General features: G+C 42.7%; 1 protein-coding gene across 1 annotated transcript in view; it reads right to left on the reverse strand.

Moving 5' to 3' along the window:
- The window catches only part of LOC147673689 (intelectin-1-like), a 197,341-nt gene that overhangs the window by 34,740 nt on the left and 141,168 nt on the right, over positions 1 to 21,433 (reverse strand). Inside the window, exon 5 of the mRNA XM_086946404.1 lies at positions 18,925 to 19,045. Coding sequence (XP_086802530.1) covers positions 18,925 to 19,045 — 121 coding nt within the window. The remainder of the gene's footprint in view (positions 1 to 18,924; positions 19,046 to 21,433) is intronic.

Below are 21,433 nucleotides of genomic sequence, written 5' to 3' on the forward strand. Positions count from 1 at the left end.
AACACCAGTTAGCGACAGCTAGTAGGAGATAGCGACCATCTTGGGCCCCACTTTGCATGTCAGTGATATTTATCACTAATGACATGCAAAGTGGGCGTGCCAAGATGTTAGCGACTGAAAACAGTCGCTAACATCGCTATCTCCTATTACCAACTTTTGGAGATATTCGCGCTAAGCACGAATATCTCCAAAAGCTAACACCTGCCCTGAGCAGTTCTTAGCCATGTTATCCAATGGGAGGTGGATAACATGGCTAAGAGCATTAGCTCGGTAATGCATGAATATCGCTGACTTTTCAGCGATATTCATGCATTGCGGCGATTTTTATCACATTTGCGATAAACCTTGGTAATACCAAGGTTTATTTGCGGTAAAAATCGCCGCAGCTCAGCGGTAAATTTTTGTCTCTAACCAAGCAATAGCGATAATTATCGCTATTGGTTGGTAATATGCCCCATAGTAACAGAATATGTCTGGCTAAAATCATGCTGCACTTCGCAAGGTCACCCTGAATATCGAACCCACAACATCAGTATTACAGAATATCGAAGACGAAATATATGAAAAATATATATTTACAGATAAATATGGCAAGAATTTCTGGACCTAACTCCGCATATATGTACTTATGCGGTACATATATTTTCATGATACATATATGTAGATTTAGGAATGGTAACCATATCTTTTCCTACACGTACTTACCTTTCAATATTTTGTCTCAATATTGTGTAGGTGAAATTCTTTTAGCTCAATATTGTTAGTGTCAATATTCAGTAGGACAACCTTCCTGAAGAATTGTAACCTGCAAGCTTCATGGGTGCTTCAAGACGCCTACGTTTGCAGCCATTAAGGTGCAGACTCCTTCACCATAATCATCCTTTTTCTCAAAAATATTATCTCCTATCTTCCCTCACTCTGTGGCTCACCTGGCTTGAAAAACAGAGCAATCTTTGGAGAACTTCAACGCCTCAATTACCACATTTAATATTTAACAAAATAAAGAAGTCTTACAGCTCATTCAAAGTTAGCTCCTTAATTTAAAGCGCTTTCAGGACACAAGCAATTTGCCTCGTGGTTTCTGAAGATAGTCTGCAATTGTTTACTCTTCAGTTCCCACTTCATATTGGTGCGGGTAGGTTGCAGCGGCTGCTACTATTTTTAAACAGCAAACATTCTTTGCTACTTTTATCCTTTGTTTTTTTTTGTTTTTTATTGTGAGCCTTGCGGTGCCACTACTTATCTGTTCCCTGTTTCATTAGTCTAGCCAATTGCATATTGCACTATACTTTTAGGCTAATATTCCTGTATTCCATCATTTCCGCTGTTACTTTAGACACGGTGGGATTACTTATGGGGAGGCTTCTTGGGAGATCAGTAGCCTGGTTCCCACCCTGGTCCGCCGTGGCTTGTGCCGATTGTGCAGAAGGCACGTTCCTCTGGTCTCCGATTCTCCCTCACTTCCGGGGCAGACAGGAACTTCCGGGAGGTGCTTGGGCTAGTTTTCTCACTGCACCGCCTATTTAGCCGGATGCCAGAGCGGCTGTGCAGCGGGTGCGCCAAAGGCAAGCCTGTCTGTGCCCGTCCGCGCATGGACCACACCCAGCACCAGTACACCTGCGCGGTTTCATCTTAAAGCAAGATCCATTATTAAATACTCCCTGGAGGAACTACGTATCCTAAATAAGGCTGATGTAAACTCCTCTGCCTTCTAATAGACCTGCAAAGTAAGCCTAAGCAGTGCCATCATTGTAAAATGCACCGTAGCTTCACTAAAGTCAAGGTTACAGTCCCCCAGCACAAAAAATCACAACAAGCAACCACAAAGTTATTCCAGCGCATGCTAATCAACACACGGTCCCTACCAAAACATAACACTGATTTTGCAGAATGGTGGGCTCATTTAAACTTGACCTGGCATTTGTTACAAAAAAAAAGCGGGCGGGTGAATCCACCGACCCTGACCTTACCTTAGCAATTCCAGCAGGATGTACTATCATTAGAGCTGACAGAGCAAACAAGCGAGGGGAGGACTAGCAATTATCTTTAGAGACAATCTACAAGTTGCAGGAACCTAGCTGGAAGTTCCCCAGACTGCCAAATACTATCCTTTCAGATCTTGCTTAGTAAAAATTAGACACTAAAGAGCCTTCTGTTATATAGGCCAACTAGGGTAAGAACCTCCTTTGTGAATACCATTAGGCCTTTTATAGAATCCAGTAAAGATGCGTCTGATTTTACAATATTTTTATCCTCATTTTGCGCATGTGTGTATAAGGAGTATGACGGGAGACCGTGACTTCCAAGATTGTGCCTTCACTCTCTCAGCTTTGCTGTCCCGGCATCGGAGAGTTTCCATTTCTCGGTTGGCTCAGTCTTAGGTCTCCTGCATCCTTTACCATAATCAATAATTCTTTGTAAAAGGGGGAGAGCTAGCCTTCCTGGCCACTCGGCGGGAATGATTTCCGTCTCAATTATTGTCACCGCTTTAATCATTGGATTTGTTTATTCGAGTCCCTGAATTACCTTACGTAGTATGTACATGATAATTTTCCCAGATTTCCCAGAAATTGGATTTTTTAGTGGGCTTTCCTTTCCTATCTATTTTATGTGTTTTTATTATAGAATTCAGCCAATCCCCAGGTACTGGTGGAACTGGTTTGACCCAATTTAAGCATATCTCCCTTCTTGCAAGTAGTATCAATACAAACAGCAGATTTTCCTGTTTTTTTGTTAAATTATCCTTACTTATATCAATCTTGGTATCAATCCCGAAAATAATAAGAGTTTTACTTACTTCTAGATGTTTTCCCATTACTCAGCTTATCGTCTTACCGACTTCCTGCCAAAAGGAGTGAAGGAGGGGGTAGCCTTGGAACATATATAGGTCGTTCGCCCTTTCCAGCCCGCATTTGGGGCAAGACTTTATGCTGGCACCCTTGAATTTTGACATTCTTTTGGGGGTCCAGTATGCCCTGTGTATTGTAAATAAGTGGTTTCTCTTCAAGTAGGCTGGTTTGATGGTCGACCAGCATTTTTCTAGTGACCTCTGCCATAGGTTCTGAAGGTCCAGGTCAGTTATGTCTTTCCTCCAGACTGATTCTGGAATCAGGAAGTTCCCTTCTCCTGCAGCGATTAGAGCCCAATACCATCTTGATATTTTCATCTTTATTGGGGTGGTCTTCATCATTTTGTTCTCAAGGCCCACTCTTCCCGTTCTTTTATCCGTGAGTGTGCTGGCCCAGCTTGTGAGTTGGTAATATTTAAATTTAGACACCGATGAGTTAGTAGTTTCTACTAGGTGATCCCATGGTTCTATTGAATTCTCTGTCATCAGCTGGCCCCATTCGTTGAAACCTGCTGCTTTTAGTGGCAATGCCAGGGAGTCTTTTAGGCATTCTGCCGTGCCCGGGGAATCCCACATGGGAGCCATAGAACTGTAGTAAGGAATGTTCAGTGTACTTCTGACTTGATACCACAATTTTGCTGCGTTGGTTAGGATCTTTAGTTTTATTTATTTTTTAAATTTTGGGTGTCCGAATTTAAATAAAAAATTGTCTGTTTTGTTTGTCAATGTTTGAAGAAATTCAGGATAAAGCTCTTATTTTTTTAATAGGGGTCTCGCGTTTTTAAACTGGAAAGCCCTGTAGTATTCGACAAGGTCCGGGCTGGCTATTCCCCCTTGTTCTTTTTTCCTCCTTATTTTGTTCCAGGTGATTCTTGTGCCTTTAGATGCCCATATGAAACTCGAGATTTCTCCCTGGATCTTCTTCAAAGTGTCTCTCTTAAATTCCAAGGGAATGACATTAAAGAGGTAAATAAATTTGAGTAGTAAGGACATTTTTATCATGTTAGATCTTTCCAGGAAGTGGTAACCCATCCCATACTTTAAGGAGTTTTTTGGTCTCAAGAGAAATCCTATTGAGGTTTAACTGGGGCTCTTTTTCTAGATCCTTGACCAAAGTTATCCCCTAAGTATTTTATTTTATCTTTAGAGTATGGGGTATTCTGGTGTACGTTACAGAGCTCATAGCTTCAGTTTTAGCTTGATTAGTCAAGTACCCAGACACCTTGCCAAAGTTCGAAATTGTCTTATCTATTGCTGCAGAGGAGTTTTGGAAGTTATCGGAAAGATCATTAGTTCATCCGCGTATAAAGCCACCTTTTTAGTCCATTCGCGGTATTCAAAGGGGGTTATTGATCCTTGATTCCTAAGCGAACTTGCAAGTGGCTCGATATAGAGATTGAATAATAGCGGTGACAAGGGGCACCCTTGCCTCGTTCCTCTTTGTATTTCAATATTATTGGTGAGGCCCCCGTTGACTAGAATCTTAGCTCTTGGTTTTTTATAAGTCTCAGACACCAAATGACTAAAACATTGCCCTAGGTTGTATTTGGTAATGACTTTATTTAGAAAAGACCAGTTGACTCTGTCAAATGCTTTAGCAGCATCAAAAATAATTATGATCAGGGGAATATTTTCGCAGGTCGCTAAATCTAGTGCAGCAAAGAGCTCATGGGTTATATCGTATATTTGTCTTCCTTGTATGAAACCCTTTTGGTCCGGGTGGATCAGCTTTGGCATTACACAGGATAGTCTCCTTGCTATGATCTGCATAAAGATTTATGCGACATTCCAGGAGTCTGGGATTTTACCCTGTTCCTTGTAGATTGTGTTTAGTAGCCTTGTTTTCGGCAGGACAAAAATTTCTCTCAGGGCGGAATAAAGCTTGTTTGGTAGGGCATCAGGACCGGCAGCTTTCCCTCTTCTCAGACCCTTTAATATCGTCTTTACTTCTTTAATCGGGATTTCAGCATTCAGCCCCTGTTTTTCCTCTTCCGATAGTTTGGGGAGTGATAGGGGGTCTAGGTATTTACCAATTTGTTCTTCTGGTGAGTCTTCCTTATATAGGTTGGAGAAGAAATTTTCGAATTCTTGCATGATTACAGAGTCTTCAGAGGTTAAACCGATTTGATTGTTCTGCTGTATGCTAGCTATTTTATTTCTGGTTTGGTCAGTCTTTGTTTTCCATGCCAGCAGTTTTCCGCATCCCTCACCATACTCATGGTTGGATAGTTTGCTGCCTTCCCACTTCATTTTCACTCTATTTTCTAGGAAGTCTGCCAGTTTTTCTTTTAGCTCCCGCCTTTCCTTTTCCAATGTATATTTGTTACCTGCGTCGTTCTCCGAAATTATCTGTGCGTCATTTAAGTTTATGTTTTTTTCCATGTCTCCAATCTCTTGTTTAGCGAGTTTGGATCTGTGGGCTCCCATGCTAATTAGTTTTCCCCTGATAACTGCCTTATATGTATCCCATGTGATTTGGTCTGACATGCCTACCCTATTGTCCTCAAAGAAGTTGGCTGTGGTTGTCCCTAGCTCTTCCAATAGCTTAGGTTCTAGTAGTATAGTACGATCAACTGTCCACCTAGGTTGTGTTTTATTTATTGTAGTTTGTAGGGTGTGTTGTACTGCCGAATAATCAGACAAATGTGCTGGTAGATGATCTATAACTTTAACGTTGCTATGCAGATCTTTGCTTATCAAGAAATAATCAATTCTGGATCTGTGACCTAGTTTTTTATTATGAAGAGTGAAAGGATTCCGTTTGTTCCCTTTCTCCTTCCACATATCTGTCAAGCCTAGGTCTTTTTTGTAGTTGCCTAGCCATTCTCTCATTTTGGGTAAATTAGCTTGTCTTCCTGGAGGGGATCTGTCCAATTTAGGATCCAAAATAATGTTATAGTCGCCCCCCAGTATTATCGGTGCAGTTGTTGATATTAGTTCTGTGTATAGCCTTTGGAGGGGGTTTGGGTCGTCGGTGTTTGGTCCATATCCTGCTATGGAAAGTATATTGTCATGTATTCTTACTTTGGCTAAAGCCCATCTGCCTTTGCTATCTACTACCTTGTATTCAATTTTCGCTTTAAGTGATTTTTTGAAAAGTATTGCAATGCCTTTGATATTGCAGTCTTGATTAGTACATACATAGGCGTCCACCCAGCTAAGGTTTTTCACTATTTGTTCCCATTCTGCCGTCAGGAGGTGTGTTTCTTGTAGTATGATTACTTCATTATCCACTTCCTTTAGGTATTCAAGTATTCTTCTCCGTCTGCTAGCTGTTCTATGTACATTGACGTTCCATGAGAGGATTTTGAATTCTTTAGACGTTGTCATCATGCTTTTTTTTTTTTTTAGGTTACTTAAGCTTATTTCATATTTACAGGCCCCGTGAACTCCTTCTACTTTAAATGCTGAGGACATTTTTTCTATTTTTTTCCCTAGTTTGCTCTCCACCTGTGATGTCTTTTTAGTTTGTATGTGTATTTTTTTGTGACGTTCAATGTTGCCCACCCCGAGGAAGCCTCCTTTCTTCTTTTTGGGCGGTATTATTTACCCTTTTTGAGCTCCATGTTCGCCTTATATACATATTTTCACCTTTCTTAACTTACTGTCACAGTCCGCAGCTGCTCCTTCATTTGTTCTAAGAAAGTTTCTACCTCGCTGGGCTCCCTGATATTATACATTTTGTTTCTCCACATGATCCTCAGCGCAGCAGGGAATTTCATCTGAACTGTGGCTCCGAGGGACTTCAGCTCTTGCATAAATTGCCCTAGCTCCCACTGACTGCCTTGGGTGGCTTTAGACATGTCAGAGCAAATCCTAAAGGACCAATTGTCTTTATTTAGGGAGCCAAGCTTCAGACCCTCGCTAAGAGTCTTTCTTTCAGTGTATATGTTTTGAAGTTTATTAAGATCTTTCTTGGGGTCCTTCTCTCTTTGCTTTTCCCAAAGGGGTCTCGGTGTACCCTCTGTATGTCGTCAGCCAGGTTTGCCTCTTTGGTCCAGGGTAAGTGTTCTTCAAGGAGTGAGTTGGTAAATTTCTTAATGTCAGACCCTTCCAGGTTCTCTGGTACGTTTAAAATCCTCAGGTTGTTTTTTCTCGCTTGATTTTCTAGCGAATCAAGTTTTTCCTTTATACTTCTCTCGGAGTCTCTTAGCTTTCTGATCTCTTTCTGGTTGGTGTCCACCTTTTTGCTGAGAGTCTCCACCACCGACTCAACTGCTGACACTCTTTCGCCCAGTGAATTCAGCTTTTGATCCAGGGTCTCACATACCTCCTGAACCTTGGCTTGATTGTTCTCTGACACTGTAAACTTTTCTCTCATTTCCCCCAGCACTTTCTCCATGAAGTTTTCCTGGAGTTTTTCCATCTGTTCCAGGATGGAATTAGGATGAGGAAGTCCTGGGTTGTCTGACTGGGGCTCATTTATGGCTGTCAGTAAGGGGCCTTCTGGTGCCTCCATTTGTGGACCTGTGTGGGTAGTATTCTCTCTGCTCATTCTCTGAATGTCTTTACTTGGTTCTTCCGTGCACAGCAGCACTCTTGAGAGGAGACTACACTCTGGGGTACAGGTTATGTCTCATGGTGCTGGGGAGTTACCCCTCGCTTGTTTCAGTTGCTGAACTTTAAGAAGGATCTCAGTGAGGGGGTAATTTTTTTTTTGTTCTGTTTGGACTCCTCCTTTTTCAGATCTAGGTTTAGACTGGCTGTCTCGATTGGCGGTGCCTCTCGGTTTTCTTTTTGTGCTCCTTGGCAGGACCACTTGTTTGGTGGGGGGGGAAACTTTGCCTAGGGAACTGCCTGTTCCTAAAGCAGTAGCTAGATCTTGTCCCGATCCCCTCTTCAGGCTCTATTCTGAATTGGGGATGCCCCTTTTCTCCAGTCTTTGCGCTCGTTTGTGGGATTTGTATTACTGAGACCGCCGCCCCGCACACTCAGCGCCCCAGCACCCTCAGCACCCTCTCCTCCTTCCTTTCTTTGTGAATTCCCCTGATTACCCCCCTGCTCCCCGCAATCAGGTTGAGTGTAGTAGCTCCCTGTCCTCTCTTCTCTCCTCGTACCTTGCTCATGGAGTTGTAGAGAGTCCTCCGGTGGTCTGTTCGCTGTACCTGCAGCCAGTTCTTTGGCTCTGTCCCTCATCCCTCTGCCTTCCTGCACAGGCCCTTCACAGGTTTGTTTTTTTCGGCGGATTTATCAGCTTGCTTTCCTCCTGTTTGGTTGTCTCGGGTACTGTTAGGGTGTTTGCCTTCCCTTCCTGCTGCCTCGACTCCGCGAGTGTTACTGGCTCCGGCAGCACTGCCTTTCCTGCCCCGGAATCGGTAGCGTTCTCGCTGCTCTGGCGAGTCGGAGCCTCCCCTGCTGGTGCCGCTCTTGCCCCGGAAGAGGAAGCAGACTCTCCCGAGCGCTCTTCGGCACTCCCTGTGAGCACCGGACGCTGCCGCCCAGAACCCAGGGAAGACAATGGGAACGCCGCTGCTGATTACTTGCGGGTAGAAGTCCCGCATCCCCGGAGGTCGCTCCGTCGAAATCTGTGAGTTTTCCGACCCTCGCGAACCTTCATGGAGCCCAAGTCAGAGGTAGGCTTTCTATTGCCTGAGTTTGCTGCTACTTCATAGCGGCTGCAATAAATCTGTGTAAATGCTCTTCGTTTGGAACTGCGGCGAGCATGGAGCTCCCGACCGGATCTACTAGCCGGCCGCCATCTTCCTCTACGACCGCTGTGTCGATTTTACAATATTAGGAGACTTCAATCATCACTTAGAAAAACAGGTGAATCATGAAACAGTCTCACTAGTCAATACGATGACTAGTTTTTCCCTGACACAGATCCTCAAGCACTATATTCATGTCCCAGGGCACACCCTAGATGTTATCTTTCTGTCAAACCCATCTTTTAAGGTCTCAGAAGTGTTACCCATTCCATGGTCAGGACCACAAGGCCATAATGTTTACACTAAATACGAATCAGCATATTTCAAGGTCTTCAAACCTACCAGTCTCAGTTCATTGCCGGGACTGGGCTACTATCAACCCCCCCTGCTCTACAAGTGTCCCCAGTCCAAACAAAGCCAGATCTCGCCACCAACACTAACACTGCTGTTCATAGCCTTTCCACTTGGATCAAAACAGCAGTAGATCATTTAACCCCAATGAGGAGCTTCCTCTCCAGAAGAAATCCATCAGAACCATGGTTCTCTGACACACTAAGAGTACAAAAACAAACCTGTCGAAGGGCTGAAAGACTGTGGAGAGCAAGCTACAACCCAATAGAAAAAACTAAGTATGCACAATCTTTGGCGGACTATAAGAAACTGATATTGGAAGAAAAAAGTAAATACTTTTCATCAAAAATCTTTCAGGCAAGAAATTCTAGCAAGGAGTTCTTTTCAACAGTTAAAAGATTAGCTAAATTACCTGAGCCACCTAGGAGGGAGAGCAGTGCTGAATTCTCCAACATACCGGGACAGTCGTTCAGGGACAAAGTTGAGAGTGTGTATAAATCCTTAGGGACAGCGTTGATTTCATCCCTCAGAACACTACAGCATGCACGTATTCTATTTTTTTCCAATTCGCCTCTCTCCTTTCCCCCCGCCTTCATTAGAACAAATCATTCCCCTGTCCTCCCAAAGTACTGCACCTGATTTATGAAATATTAAGTGAACAATTAGGTGTAGTATTCAATGGGATAATTCAAGTCAGGCATTTTCCTAGATGTCTGAAAAGAGCATCAATCCTTCCACTCTTAAAAAAACAGAATTTCGACCCTGCTGATCCTAGCAGCTATCAACCATCTCCAGACTACCATTTCTGGCTAAGGTGCTGGAGAAAATACTAATGCATTTATTTCCCCCAGGGACCTCCTAGATCCCTCAAAGTACGGGTTCTGGGAGGGACAATGAACTGAGACAGATCTAGTTATGGCTATAGAAGAACTAGGAGCAATACTGGACACGGGGGTCAAAGCCGCCTTGGTTTTGTTAGATCTATCGGCGGCTTTCAACACTTTGAAACATGAAATATTAGCCAGCAGGGTTTTTGAGTTGGGGATCAGAGATACCGCCCTTATGCTGCTGACATCTTTTCTTGCCAATAGGACCTTTTCAGTAGAATCCAGAGCCTTCTCCTACGAGCCTTTTAAACTTCCTTGTGGTGTGCCACAGGGCTCGTCCCTGAGCCCCACACTCTTTATCATCAGGCAGTTTAGTTTCTCAGTGGTCTCTTATGCTGACGACACCCAGGTAGTGGTGTCCATCTCAAGCAATATTGAGGAGATAGCTGACCGTTTCAACAGCTGCATGACGCAGGTAAACCTGTGGATGCGGGCCAACTACCTAAAACTGAACGGTGGAAAGACGGAGATTCTGCTATTGGGCTCTGATTCTTCCTTTTGGTAACCTAGATGGTGGCCTTCCAGTCTTAGCAACTGCCCAGCCCTAGTGCTTAAGGTCAAAAATCTAGGATTCATCTTTGACGATAAGCTGACATTCAACAATCAGATCAATACCCTCTCCTCAACCATTTGGTTCATCCCAAAAATGATCAGGAAAATCCGCCCTTTCATCCCACCTGACGCCCTAAAAACACTGGTTACAGTATTTGCCTTGTCCAGGTTGGACTACGGCAACACCCTGTACATGGGGATCCACTCTCCGCATCTACAAAGGTTGCAGCTTCTTCAAAACGCGGCAGCCAGATTAGTATTGGATACCTTTAGGTTCCAGCTAGTCTCCCACGGTTTAACAGCCCTTCACTGTCTCCCACTGGACAAGAGGATTACGTTTAAATCCCTATGCCTAGCTTTCAAAGCACAAAATGGCACTGGTCCTCAATTCCTGAGGACTCATTTGAAATGGTATGCGCCATCCAGAAGTCTAAGATCCTCACATAGCAAACTTCTTCAAACACCCAGGTTCCAGAAAGCACGCTGTGGTGGAAGAAGCTTTTTATTACGGACAATCAAGACATGGAACCTACTCCCGGTCGCCATAAAGAGCAGCCCTACGCTTCTATCCTTTAGAAAGGCGCTAAAAACTTGGCTCATTTCCAATTAACATGATATGTACACCATATAGGCAACCTTACTCGACCCACCTGTCTGTAGCGTCAAGACGCCGCTGGGCATTCTTGCGCTTTATAAATGTATAAATCAAATCAAATCATAATCTGGTAGAGGAGTTATCATCCTCTGTATCCCTGCTACTCCAAAATCTGGGTGGATTATTCCCCCAGAATCCCACAGTTCATATGCCTATGCAAAAGAATGTGCCTGGTTCCTATAACTAAACCTGTTAGAGAAAAGGGGAGGAGCTGTATTCTGCCAGCAATAGCTTCTTTATTAGGGACCAGTGTCAATACAGCAGTCTTCATTTACACTATTCATGAGTGACATTTTGTCCTGAAAGGCTTTGCAACATAAAACTTGCCATAATGGCATATTCCTCCATACTGTTCACCTGAAAATGTCAGCATTAAAATGCATTTAATTTATTCAGAGTTTTCTAGAATATTGTACCTGGTATAAATTTGCTGCATAGCACATCAGCCAATTTCTACAGTTCAATTTTCACTGTACAGTATTGGTAAGTCTAAATGAAAATCTATATGTATGCAAGTAATAATACAATGTCACAGTTGAAACAGTGCAGCTCATAACATCTAATGGAGAGAAGGAGGTAAGCTACCCCACATCCTCCTCAGCAAATACAACTTACACAAATCGGTGTGACAGCTCATGGGGGAATACTTGATGCTGTATTCCTACTCCAGGTTAGATGGATGTCCAAGCTGGATACTCACAGAATCACTGTGCAAGAGTGAAGGGAAGGGGAGCTTGTCATTATGGAAGAGGAAGCCTCACAAACACAGCTGTGTCATGCTTAGTCATCAGCAATCTCTCCCCACCCTGGTGGGACAGTGCCACCAGAGCGGACTTGACCTCCTGTTAGACTCAGCGCCAAGGGAAATTCTAGATAAAAGACTACTGGATAGAAGCAGGATCCAGATTCTGAATAAAAAATACCTTACAGTTCCCCAGCAGGCAGCCTTTATTAAATGAAGACCACAAGTAAGGTTAAAAAACACAAGTGGGAAGATAGCCGAGGAACAATGTCTCACACCATCTCAAAAGCTAGACCAAAATGTTTCTGCCCTCATTAAAGATCCCTAACAGGACTGGGGCATTCCTCAGGGCCAAGGATCCCTAACTGTCTCCTCATGGCCGCTATGCCTAAGAAGTGAGACAGCAAAAAAAAGGAAACTGGTTTCTGCTTCCATCTAGTAGTCTTTTGTCTAAGTATTACCTCCTGCGTTGAGTCTAAGGAGGTCAGGTTTGCTCTGGTGGCATGTATTCAACTTTGAAATCATCTATCCTGGAGTAGGAATACAGCATTAGGTATTCCCCCTTGAGCTGCTGCATCTATTTGTGTTAGGTATAGTTGAAACGATAACCATCATTAATAATTATTTAAAAACAAACACAGTTTAGTACACTCAGAAGAGACTGAACGAGAGCTCCAAAAACACGACTGAACACTGTGGGCCCGATTCACACAGGGCCGCCGCACTCGTGGCGGAGACCCCAAAGTCGTGGTGGGGGCCTGCACTTGTGGGGGGTCCTCTGCATTGCAGTTTCTTATTGCGGAGGTCCTGCCACAAGAGCGAGAACCCCGCCACGACGACTGGCCCTCCTCCACGAGAGCGAGCACCCCGCCACGACGAATGGTCCTCTGCAGCGAGCACCCCGCCACGACGACTGGTCCTCTGCCGCGAACACCCTGCCACAACGACTGGTCCTCTGCCGAAAGCACCCCGCCACGACGATTGGTCCTCCCCCACAAGTGCAGAGGTCCTTCGTGAATCTGTCCCATCATGTTTTTGATACACAAACGTTTTTGGGGTAGTAGTGAAACCCTAAGAGGAATGATAGGAACCTGTAGAGCAGTCAGAATTTTTAAAAAGTGTAATGTTCTGTAGGGAAGAGCGCAGTACTTATAAAACGTTTTTCTGACTTTTTAGGCGTGAACGACAGGGACCCTCCATCTTTTTTAACAACAGGTCACCTGTAAAGGCTGACGCCTGCTATCCTGCATATAACAGATGACACTCTTTTTACCATGTCTGCTAGTTATCTAGATATTGTAAAATGACTGCCATCTGCAAAATGCAGGATAAAAGACTATATATATGCAACTTTATAGATAGTCTTTTTATGTCTAGATCAATGTAAACATGTTAGAAACATTAATCTCTTCATACAGCGAAAGACTAGTCCATTATTGTGCTATGTCATTTTAGAGATAGTAAATACACTAGTCTGCTATACACAGGTTATCGGGCCACATTTTTGATAAGAGAAAAGGATGAAATTACCGCACCCAAAAGGCTAGTAAGGTACCTGTTTTCTAAATAAATGAAAAAATCATTGCCACTCAACATCGCAGTTTATTTTGTAATCCTCGATGCCCTAATTAGATTTGTCCCTTCCCTAAAGGAATTTGAAATACACCAAATGGGTCGAATTTGGTGTAGGTTGGTCCATCTCTTTTTGTACCACAAGTTTGTGTTGGTATTAGGAACTCTCCATAGAAGCGTGAATCCTACCAGGTTCCTGAATTTTTGGGAGAAGAATTGTAGAGGGGTAAATATGGGGCTTGCTTGTAGAGTCGGTGAGTGCAACGTGTTTCACCTCTATTTCTGACTGGCATAGCTTTTTTTATTGCTTTTGGGTGTCCATGAGAGGAAGAGGTTCAGATCTTGTCAATTTTCAGTGTTAATTTTCAGTTTATAAATCGATAAAAATCTAATTCAATGGCACACATACCTTTCTATTGAATGACCATTCCTTGGCTCACTTGTTATCTTTCTGTTGAAAGATCATTTTTGGCTCACTTGCATTACAATTATTTTTCTTGTTTTCTCTATTAAAATGAAGAATACTTTAATAGAATTTTCGGATATGTTGGATTAAAAATAATGAATTCAAAATGCATTTTTACAGGTCACTTTGAAATGAATGCACTGATGTTGATACCTAAAAAACAAACATTTCCTGCGTATTTCTGCTACTTAATACCTGATTCCTTATATTCTGTAATGCATGTCAAATAGCCAGACTGAAACTGCATACACCATGCATAACTTGCAGGTCTCATACCGTGATAATTGTCGTAGCTATCCCTGCACTTGCCTACTCTTAAAAACTGCAAAAAAATGTTTAGCACCAAGATTCCCAAACCTCTCTTAAAAAAATTAATTTTGCAATTTTCCTTCCAACATTTCTTATAAGGCGCAAATCGATCATCTCGCCTAGGTTAGCCCAATTTTGTTAAGCCAGTACCGTGATTAGGTCCACAAGGAGTCACCCTGCGCTTGCAAGCTATCAAAACACCTTGTCAACATAGTAGTTGGCACCTCTTTGGCAGCTCACAACATTTGTTCCAGCTTTACTTCACCATAGCTATTGACTGTTGGGGTAGTGGTGGAACTGGGATGGCAAAATGTTTGTTACTTACTGGTAAACATCCTTTACAACGCAACCATTACATCGCACTACACTTACAACGCAGTCATTACATCACAACATCCTTTACAACGCATGTCACTACAACACAGGCATTACAACGCACGACACTACATCACATGACACTACATCGCATGTCAATACAACGTAGGCATTACAACGCATACCATTACAACGCATAGTACCCCTACAATATCCAAAACCTACCTTACTGTTGCACCCCCTGGAGGTAGAATAGTCATTTTTACCCCTACACTATCCAACACTTACCCTACTGTTGCACCCCCTGGAGTTAGAATAGTAATTTTTACCCCTACACTATCCAACACTTACCCTACTGTTGCACCCCCTGGAGCTAGAATAGTAATTTTTACCCCTATACTATCCAATACTTACCTGAAATGCAATGTAATGGTATGCGTTGTAAAGGTATAATACAATGTAATGGAATGCGTCGAAAAGGTAGTTTTTAAAAATGCGATGTAGTGTCATGCGATGTAATGGAGTGCGTTGTAAAGGATGTTGCGATGTAAAAACTGCGTTGTAAAGGCATGCATTGTAAATGTATGCATTGTAATGTCTTACATTCTTACTTGCTTGAAACTAAGTCAATGTTTCCTTAACTTCTATACCTTGGAGACCTCGTACAGATGCAGTCAAATGAAAGTGACAGAGCTTTCTCGGCTGCTATATTATTTAGCCACCCAAGGTACAATCAAAAGAAAGAAGCATTCATAATGATGTAATCTAAGTGTTGGGCAATGCTTTGGCACCCACACTAATGTCAAAATGACGCTGCCCGTGTTCTACCGGAGCAGGCCTTAGGTCATTTTCCAAAAATTCAAGTAGAAGTCCAAGCCCTAGGCTCTATTGTTTTATGTTATATTTAAGGATTTTTTGTTTTGTTTAAATCTTTTTATTGACATGTGTAGGTTGCCCAGATGACAGCAAAGGTGTCCTACCCTTAAACCAGGATGGAGTCCAGGAAAGGCATCAGGCGATTGGTGGTTACAAGTGCACCATAATAGAGCTCTAAACATGCCAAAAAGAAACAGGACAATTTCCTTCTGCCTTTCACCCAACAATCTCCCCCAAACTATGCGAACCACAAATTGCAGAATATACCTCCCTCCCCCTTCACAGTGGTTCACTTCCAGAGTGCGGTTCATATCTGCTCAGTCAATCCCTGTATGTCCCAGTACCATCTCTCCCAATTAAGGCTTATTTATAGTGCACTATGGGGTAAATGCTGACTGCCTCCCTTATGAAAAAGTCCAGCTGCTCTTCATTGTGGGGGAAAAGATCAATTGAGCAGGACCCTACTGGGTGCTATTCATATTGTCTATGGCACCACTGGGTGGATGTTGCCTCCGACTTCTTCCAGTTATGGGCCATCATGAGTTTTGCAGCACCCACACACTGGAGTCTTAGGTGCCGTTTGTGGTTCATCATTGCTTTCATGGTGATGTGTTTGAGGCTTAGGCGGATCACCTCCGGTGTGGAAGAGAGCTGGTATGTCAAGACCTTATGTAGAAATTAGGAGGCTTCCTCCCATAAGGGGTGAATCACTGGGCAGTCCCACCAAATATGAAGCGCATCCCCAGGGTGCAACAGATCCACCAACAACAGGGAGAAGTGTTGTGGTAGATACGCTGTAGTCTGTGAGGTGTGTAGCGCCAACCATACCAGGCCATAAAATGAATTTCTCTCCCCAATGAAAAACATGGAAGACATGTCTAAATCTGTTCCACAGTTTAGAAGTGGCTTGTATGCCTAGGGCTTGCTCCCATCCTGGGTTGTGTCTCCAGGTCTACAGTATATCCTGCCTAATAAGGAGTTTGTATAAAGTGGAGATTGTACCACAGGTGCCTATGAGCTCTGAAAAGAATGATTCAAATGTTATTTTGTCTCCATTTACTCCAGTGTGGATGCAGTGATGTGTCACCCAGTGACAGATCTGAGATTATCAGAGCCTCTCAGATTCTGGGAGCGCAGTCGTGGTTTTGCACTGGGAGCAAGATTTAGAGACATAATATTTGTAGGTATCTGAAATCATCTGGAAGCCCCCCTTCCAGCAGTTGTGAAAGACTCATCCCTCCAGGGCAGGGGAGGAGGCAAGATTGTAATGCGTGGGAGTATAAGGGGATGGCCATTGTACTTGTCTCTTTGATTCAACATATCCCATGTCTTGAGAAATGTGGCTACTGGGTTGCTGAGGTGTGCATTGGACAGCCTACTGACTCTATTCAACCATACTAGTCCCAAATTGGGTCTTCGCACTATTGCGTTGTCCATTCCCTGCCAATTCTTTTCTGATTCCAGCCTAGTCCACTCCACAATGACATGCAGCTGGGGGACCACATAGTAGTGCGGCATGCTAGGGGTGATGGTTTCCTTTTTCCTGATGTCATTTTCTGGGAATTTCTTTATATAAGGAGATCAGACTGCCTTGCCTTTTGTCACAACGACTTGTCAGTCCTGTTGAGGGTTCTACGCATCCAACTATTTTCCTGTGTCCTGGTTCCTATCCTGCTATTCTGCTCGTTTCCTTCTGCTCCTGTTTCTGCCCCCACCAGTATTCTAGTTACCTTCTCCAGTGATTACCATCCTCTGGAGATTGTTTGCCAAATTAGCTGTTTCCTCCAAACAGGGCCTTTTCTAGAAGGGGCTATACGCTTGGGTAACTCCAGCGCCGGCAGCATCATAGCTACCGGAAGTGGTTGTCCATACCTCTGGCAGACAAAGACTGCGAAGACCTGGGGAGTCCGCTCTCATTGTACTCAAGGGTCCTTAGCCAGGTGTGGTTAGTCTGAGCCTGACAATTACGCCACTTACTTAGGGCAGTGTTTTTAACTTCAGTCCTATAAGCCGCCGTATTGAACAATGACCAGGTGAACTAAATACTGGTCACAAAAAACTGGATGCAATATAGAGCTAGTATTTTGGCGACCGGTACCATATTTTCATTATAGTCCTGCTTTTGGTCTATATGTGTAATTGCATTTGATCGCATAGAATTGTTTTTACTTAACTTGTTGGTTGACGTTCACCTCTGGCCCTGGGAGTCCAAGCACTGCCAGGCAGTTGCTGCTTGAAGTCACAGGAGGAGGATCCTCAGGATGCAGGTTATTGCTCTTAACTTGAATAAACCTTTTTAAAGAGACATTGGGGAATTGGATATCTACTTTACACAGCGCCATATTGAACACAGGACAGATAAGCTAAATACCGGTCACAAAAAACTGGCCGCAATTTGCAACCGGTATTTTTGTGACCAGTACCGAATTTTACAAACTAACCTATATAATAATCGGTCGGTTCATAAAATTCCGATTCAGAGGGGATTGGATTATGACTAGGGTTCCCGGTTTTATGGTATTTATTTTTTGGCCATTTCTGTCTGTATTTATCCATTTTTACTGTTTGGGTATTTTACCTGTATTTATCCATATTTTGTGTTTTGCGTGTAAATTAAGGTCTAAAACTGTAGATTTCCATATCTATTTAACTGATAGACGCATACCTCTTACTTTGATGTCTGTTGTGTTTTAGCTATTTAAGTTGCCAAATATTACATAACAATACATCCATCGGTAAATACTAGCATTATACCATAAATTTCTTATTTAAAGAAATGTCATCCTGTTTTTTAATTAACCATGCTGTTCATCTGCTCACCTGCTGGCCTATAATTCATGAAAGGGTCACTTAAAAGAAGCAAGATTTTTTGTATTTATCCACTTTTAAAAATAAATACAGACAGAAAACACATTGTTTTCTGTCTGTATTTATCAGTAAAAATCCATAAAAAAGGAAAACAGGGAGCCTTAATTATGACCCCCTTCATGAATAATATTGAGGTAGGTCCCAAATTGTGATTCACCTCAACTGATGACAGGGATGGTGGGCTTCTTGGGTCAGCAGACTACATGTCTGTCGTCACCTTTAATTTAAATGAAAGAAACTTTTTTTTCAAATGCAACCCGTTTTCCTTAAAAGAAGCTCACTGCATTTAAAATAGAAATACTTTTTTTTTTATAGTTTGTTCGAGAGTTGGCTGAGGTCCCCTGGAACCCCTGCCTATTCTCAAACTATTTTATTTACATTCACAAATGGGTAGAGGTACCAAAGGGATCCCTCCACTTTTGGTGACTAAACATTCACACATCAAAAACCGATTTGCTATTTGGGAGGGAGGCCTACAGCACACCCTTCCAAATACTGAATCAGTGTGGAGTCCCAAACCCACTTAAGAAATTGAGAAAAGTTTACTGAGCCCTAAAATAGGTTAACCGCACGGTAAAACAACGTTTGTGGGTGCAAACAGAGATTCAGACTGTTTGTGACTGTAGGACATCTGGGTCCAAGTTCTACGTGCCAGCCTTCCCAGTTGGATCATGTTTAATTTGATCCATTTCTAATTAACTGCGGTGTACAAGCTTTGTTCAAGAATTGATACGTGGTACAGAGGGTGATCACAGATGGTTGCATCATAATTTTGCCAAACGAGTGAAAGTTCCAGACTATGCTATATATTACAATAAATAAATAAAATTCTTACTGTTCCCATTTGGTGAGTGATAATTTTGGACCGCCGCCGCATTTCCTCTGTCGAAAGTAACTGGCTGACTTGGGCCATTATTGGTTAGGCAGGTACCAATGCCATATGTGACTGGAAAAGTCTGGAAAAAAAGAGGAAGTTGTGCAATGAGAACAGGAAGTTTAGCCTTTACAGTGCGATTCTTTGAGTAAGTCTGCGAATGAGCAACTACATCTGTAAAGTGCCTTCTGGAATGATGTACACTGTGCACCAAGGTTGAGGTGCTGTTTTCAAAGTTTATCGCCAAATACTTACACTGTTAAATCTGAGTATTGCATGAAACACTGTAGAACCGCCCACGGGTAACACAAGGAAACATGGTGTTTATTCTTCATAAAATTATCCCTGGCAGCTGGAGGGTAGTTCCTCCATCATATTTTTATTGATTTTCATCACCGCTGTCTAAACACAATTGACATCTTGTCACAGTTTTCCTTCTTCAGAACATGAATGACCAAAGTTAAGGCCCACTCCTTAACCAAGTGAACTTTAGGAAGACATATACATTTCCATTAAGCTGGCCAGGCAGCCAGTCTGACCTGATTATTGTTGTGTCCATTCAGAGGTATGCCACAGTTTAGTGAGGGTTGTGCAAGGGGAGGGACGGAATGGGGGGGACACGCGGTGGCAGTAGATATATCCCTCTTATTAGATGCCCCTTTTGGCTCTCTGCTAACAAACCCGAGTCACCTATTTATTCCTTTCAATCTCTGTCTCCATGAATCCTGCCCTAGATAGAACTTTCCAATGAATCATAAAAACGCGACTTTATCTTCACTTTTAACACCTTATACCTTTCTATACTTTCTCCCTAATAGGTTCCTACCTAACCCTGGATTAATACATTCTAACCAACCCTTTCCCAGTCACTGACACACTAATTTACATAAATTGAGAAAGACCAAAACTCCTAAAAACCTATAATATTGAAGCTGTTGGTGACCGCAAGCTGGGAATAATACAAGTCCTGTTTCACACACTTTTCTGTACTTTTCACCATTACCTGCTCACCAGCACCGTCTGATCTCTACTCATCTACCCTCACACACAATACTAACGCCATCAACACTTCAGGCGATGTTGCTTCTTTCTTCACTTTATCAAACTGTCCTATTGAGCACCACTCCCTGTCCTCATGCCTGCTCCTGTTTCCTTATCGCTCCCCTCTTCCCGCTCTCTTTCTTTCTATCCTTTTGAGCTTTAATCTCCACCCTCATGCAGTCAGTGCATGCCACCGCTTTGTTTTCCTAATGCCTGAGACCCCCATTGAACCAATCATGAATCATGGACATTTACACAACAACACTCCAAAAAAGCAGTTGGAAACCTTCAATTTGTTAGATGTACATTAGCCACATATTTCTCTCCAACTACTGCTCAGTCAGCAGCGATAGACCCAGACAAGATACCTATCAAAGTCTTACAAAAAACGCTGATGTCTGGGGAAAATTCTTAGCCCCTCTTTTCGAATATTGCTGGAAAAATGGAGAATTTCCAGATTCTTGGCGAGGGAGTGTGGTGGTTTCCCTTTTAAAAAAAGGCGTAAGAACGAATCCCGCAAACTATAGACAAATAGCTCTCCTCGACTCCTCCAGCAAGATCTTTGCTGCTTGTGTTTTGGAACACTTAAAAGACAGGGCTTTTTCTAGAAAAGTTATTCCCATGTATCAGGCTGGGTTTCGCCCAAAGCATTCTACTCTGGACAACATTGCTGTGCCCCAAACAGTGCTTGATAAGTTTGTGAAGTTAAATGACCACATTTTATATTGTGCTTTTATTGATTTTTCGACGGCGTTCAATAGTGTAGATAGAGTGACTCTATGGAGAAAATTGGCTGAAATGGGGATTCCCAAAGATCTTTTAACAATAATAATCTCCCTTCATATGTCAACATGTTGCAGAGTCCAAATGGGGGGAGAAAAAGGCCTAACCAAACCCATCCCTTTGCGGAATGGGCTAAAACAGGGATTCTTATTAGCTACCCTATTATTTTCCATCTATATTAGCGATCTCCCAGGGCGTCTCACTCAAAGTAAGAATTTCCCTCCAAAATTAGCTCAAGTCGATATACCTTGTTTAATGTATGCAGATGATATTGTTATACTTGACCAGACCCCGATAGGTTTACAAAGATCTTTGAATGAATTAAATCTGTATGCAATCGAAAATTTCCTGGCGCCAAATATTAACAAAACGAAAAAAATTCCTTTCAGTGGCAGAACGAAGCCCTTACCTTATATCTGGTCTTTAGGAGATGAACCAATAGAGACTGTGTATGTGTAGTTGGGTTGTATTTTTACTTTTAATCTGTTAGATACAGCTCACCTCTGCCACCTGTACTGGAAGGCAGATTCCCACATTGGGGCTTTACAGAGATTGTACATCTCCACGGGAAATAGACACTTTACACCAATGCTGGAAGTCTACGGTATGAAAATCCCTCCGATTTTATCGTATGCCATGGAATATT

This window comes from Lissotriton vulgaris, chromosome 12, assembly GCF_964263255.1.
Source record: "Lissotriton vulgaris chromosome 12, aLisVul1.2, whole genome shotgun sequence".
In the NCBI taxonomy this organism is placed as follows: domain Eukaryota; kingdom Metazoa; phylum Chordata; class Amphibia; order Caudata; family Salamandridae; genus Lissotriton; species Lissotriton vulgaris.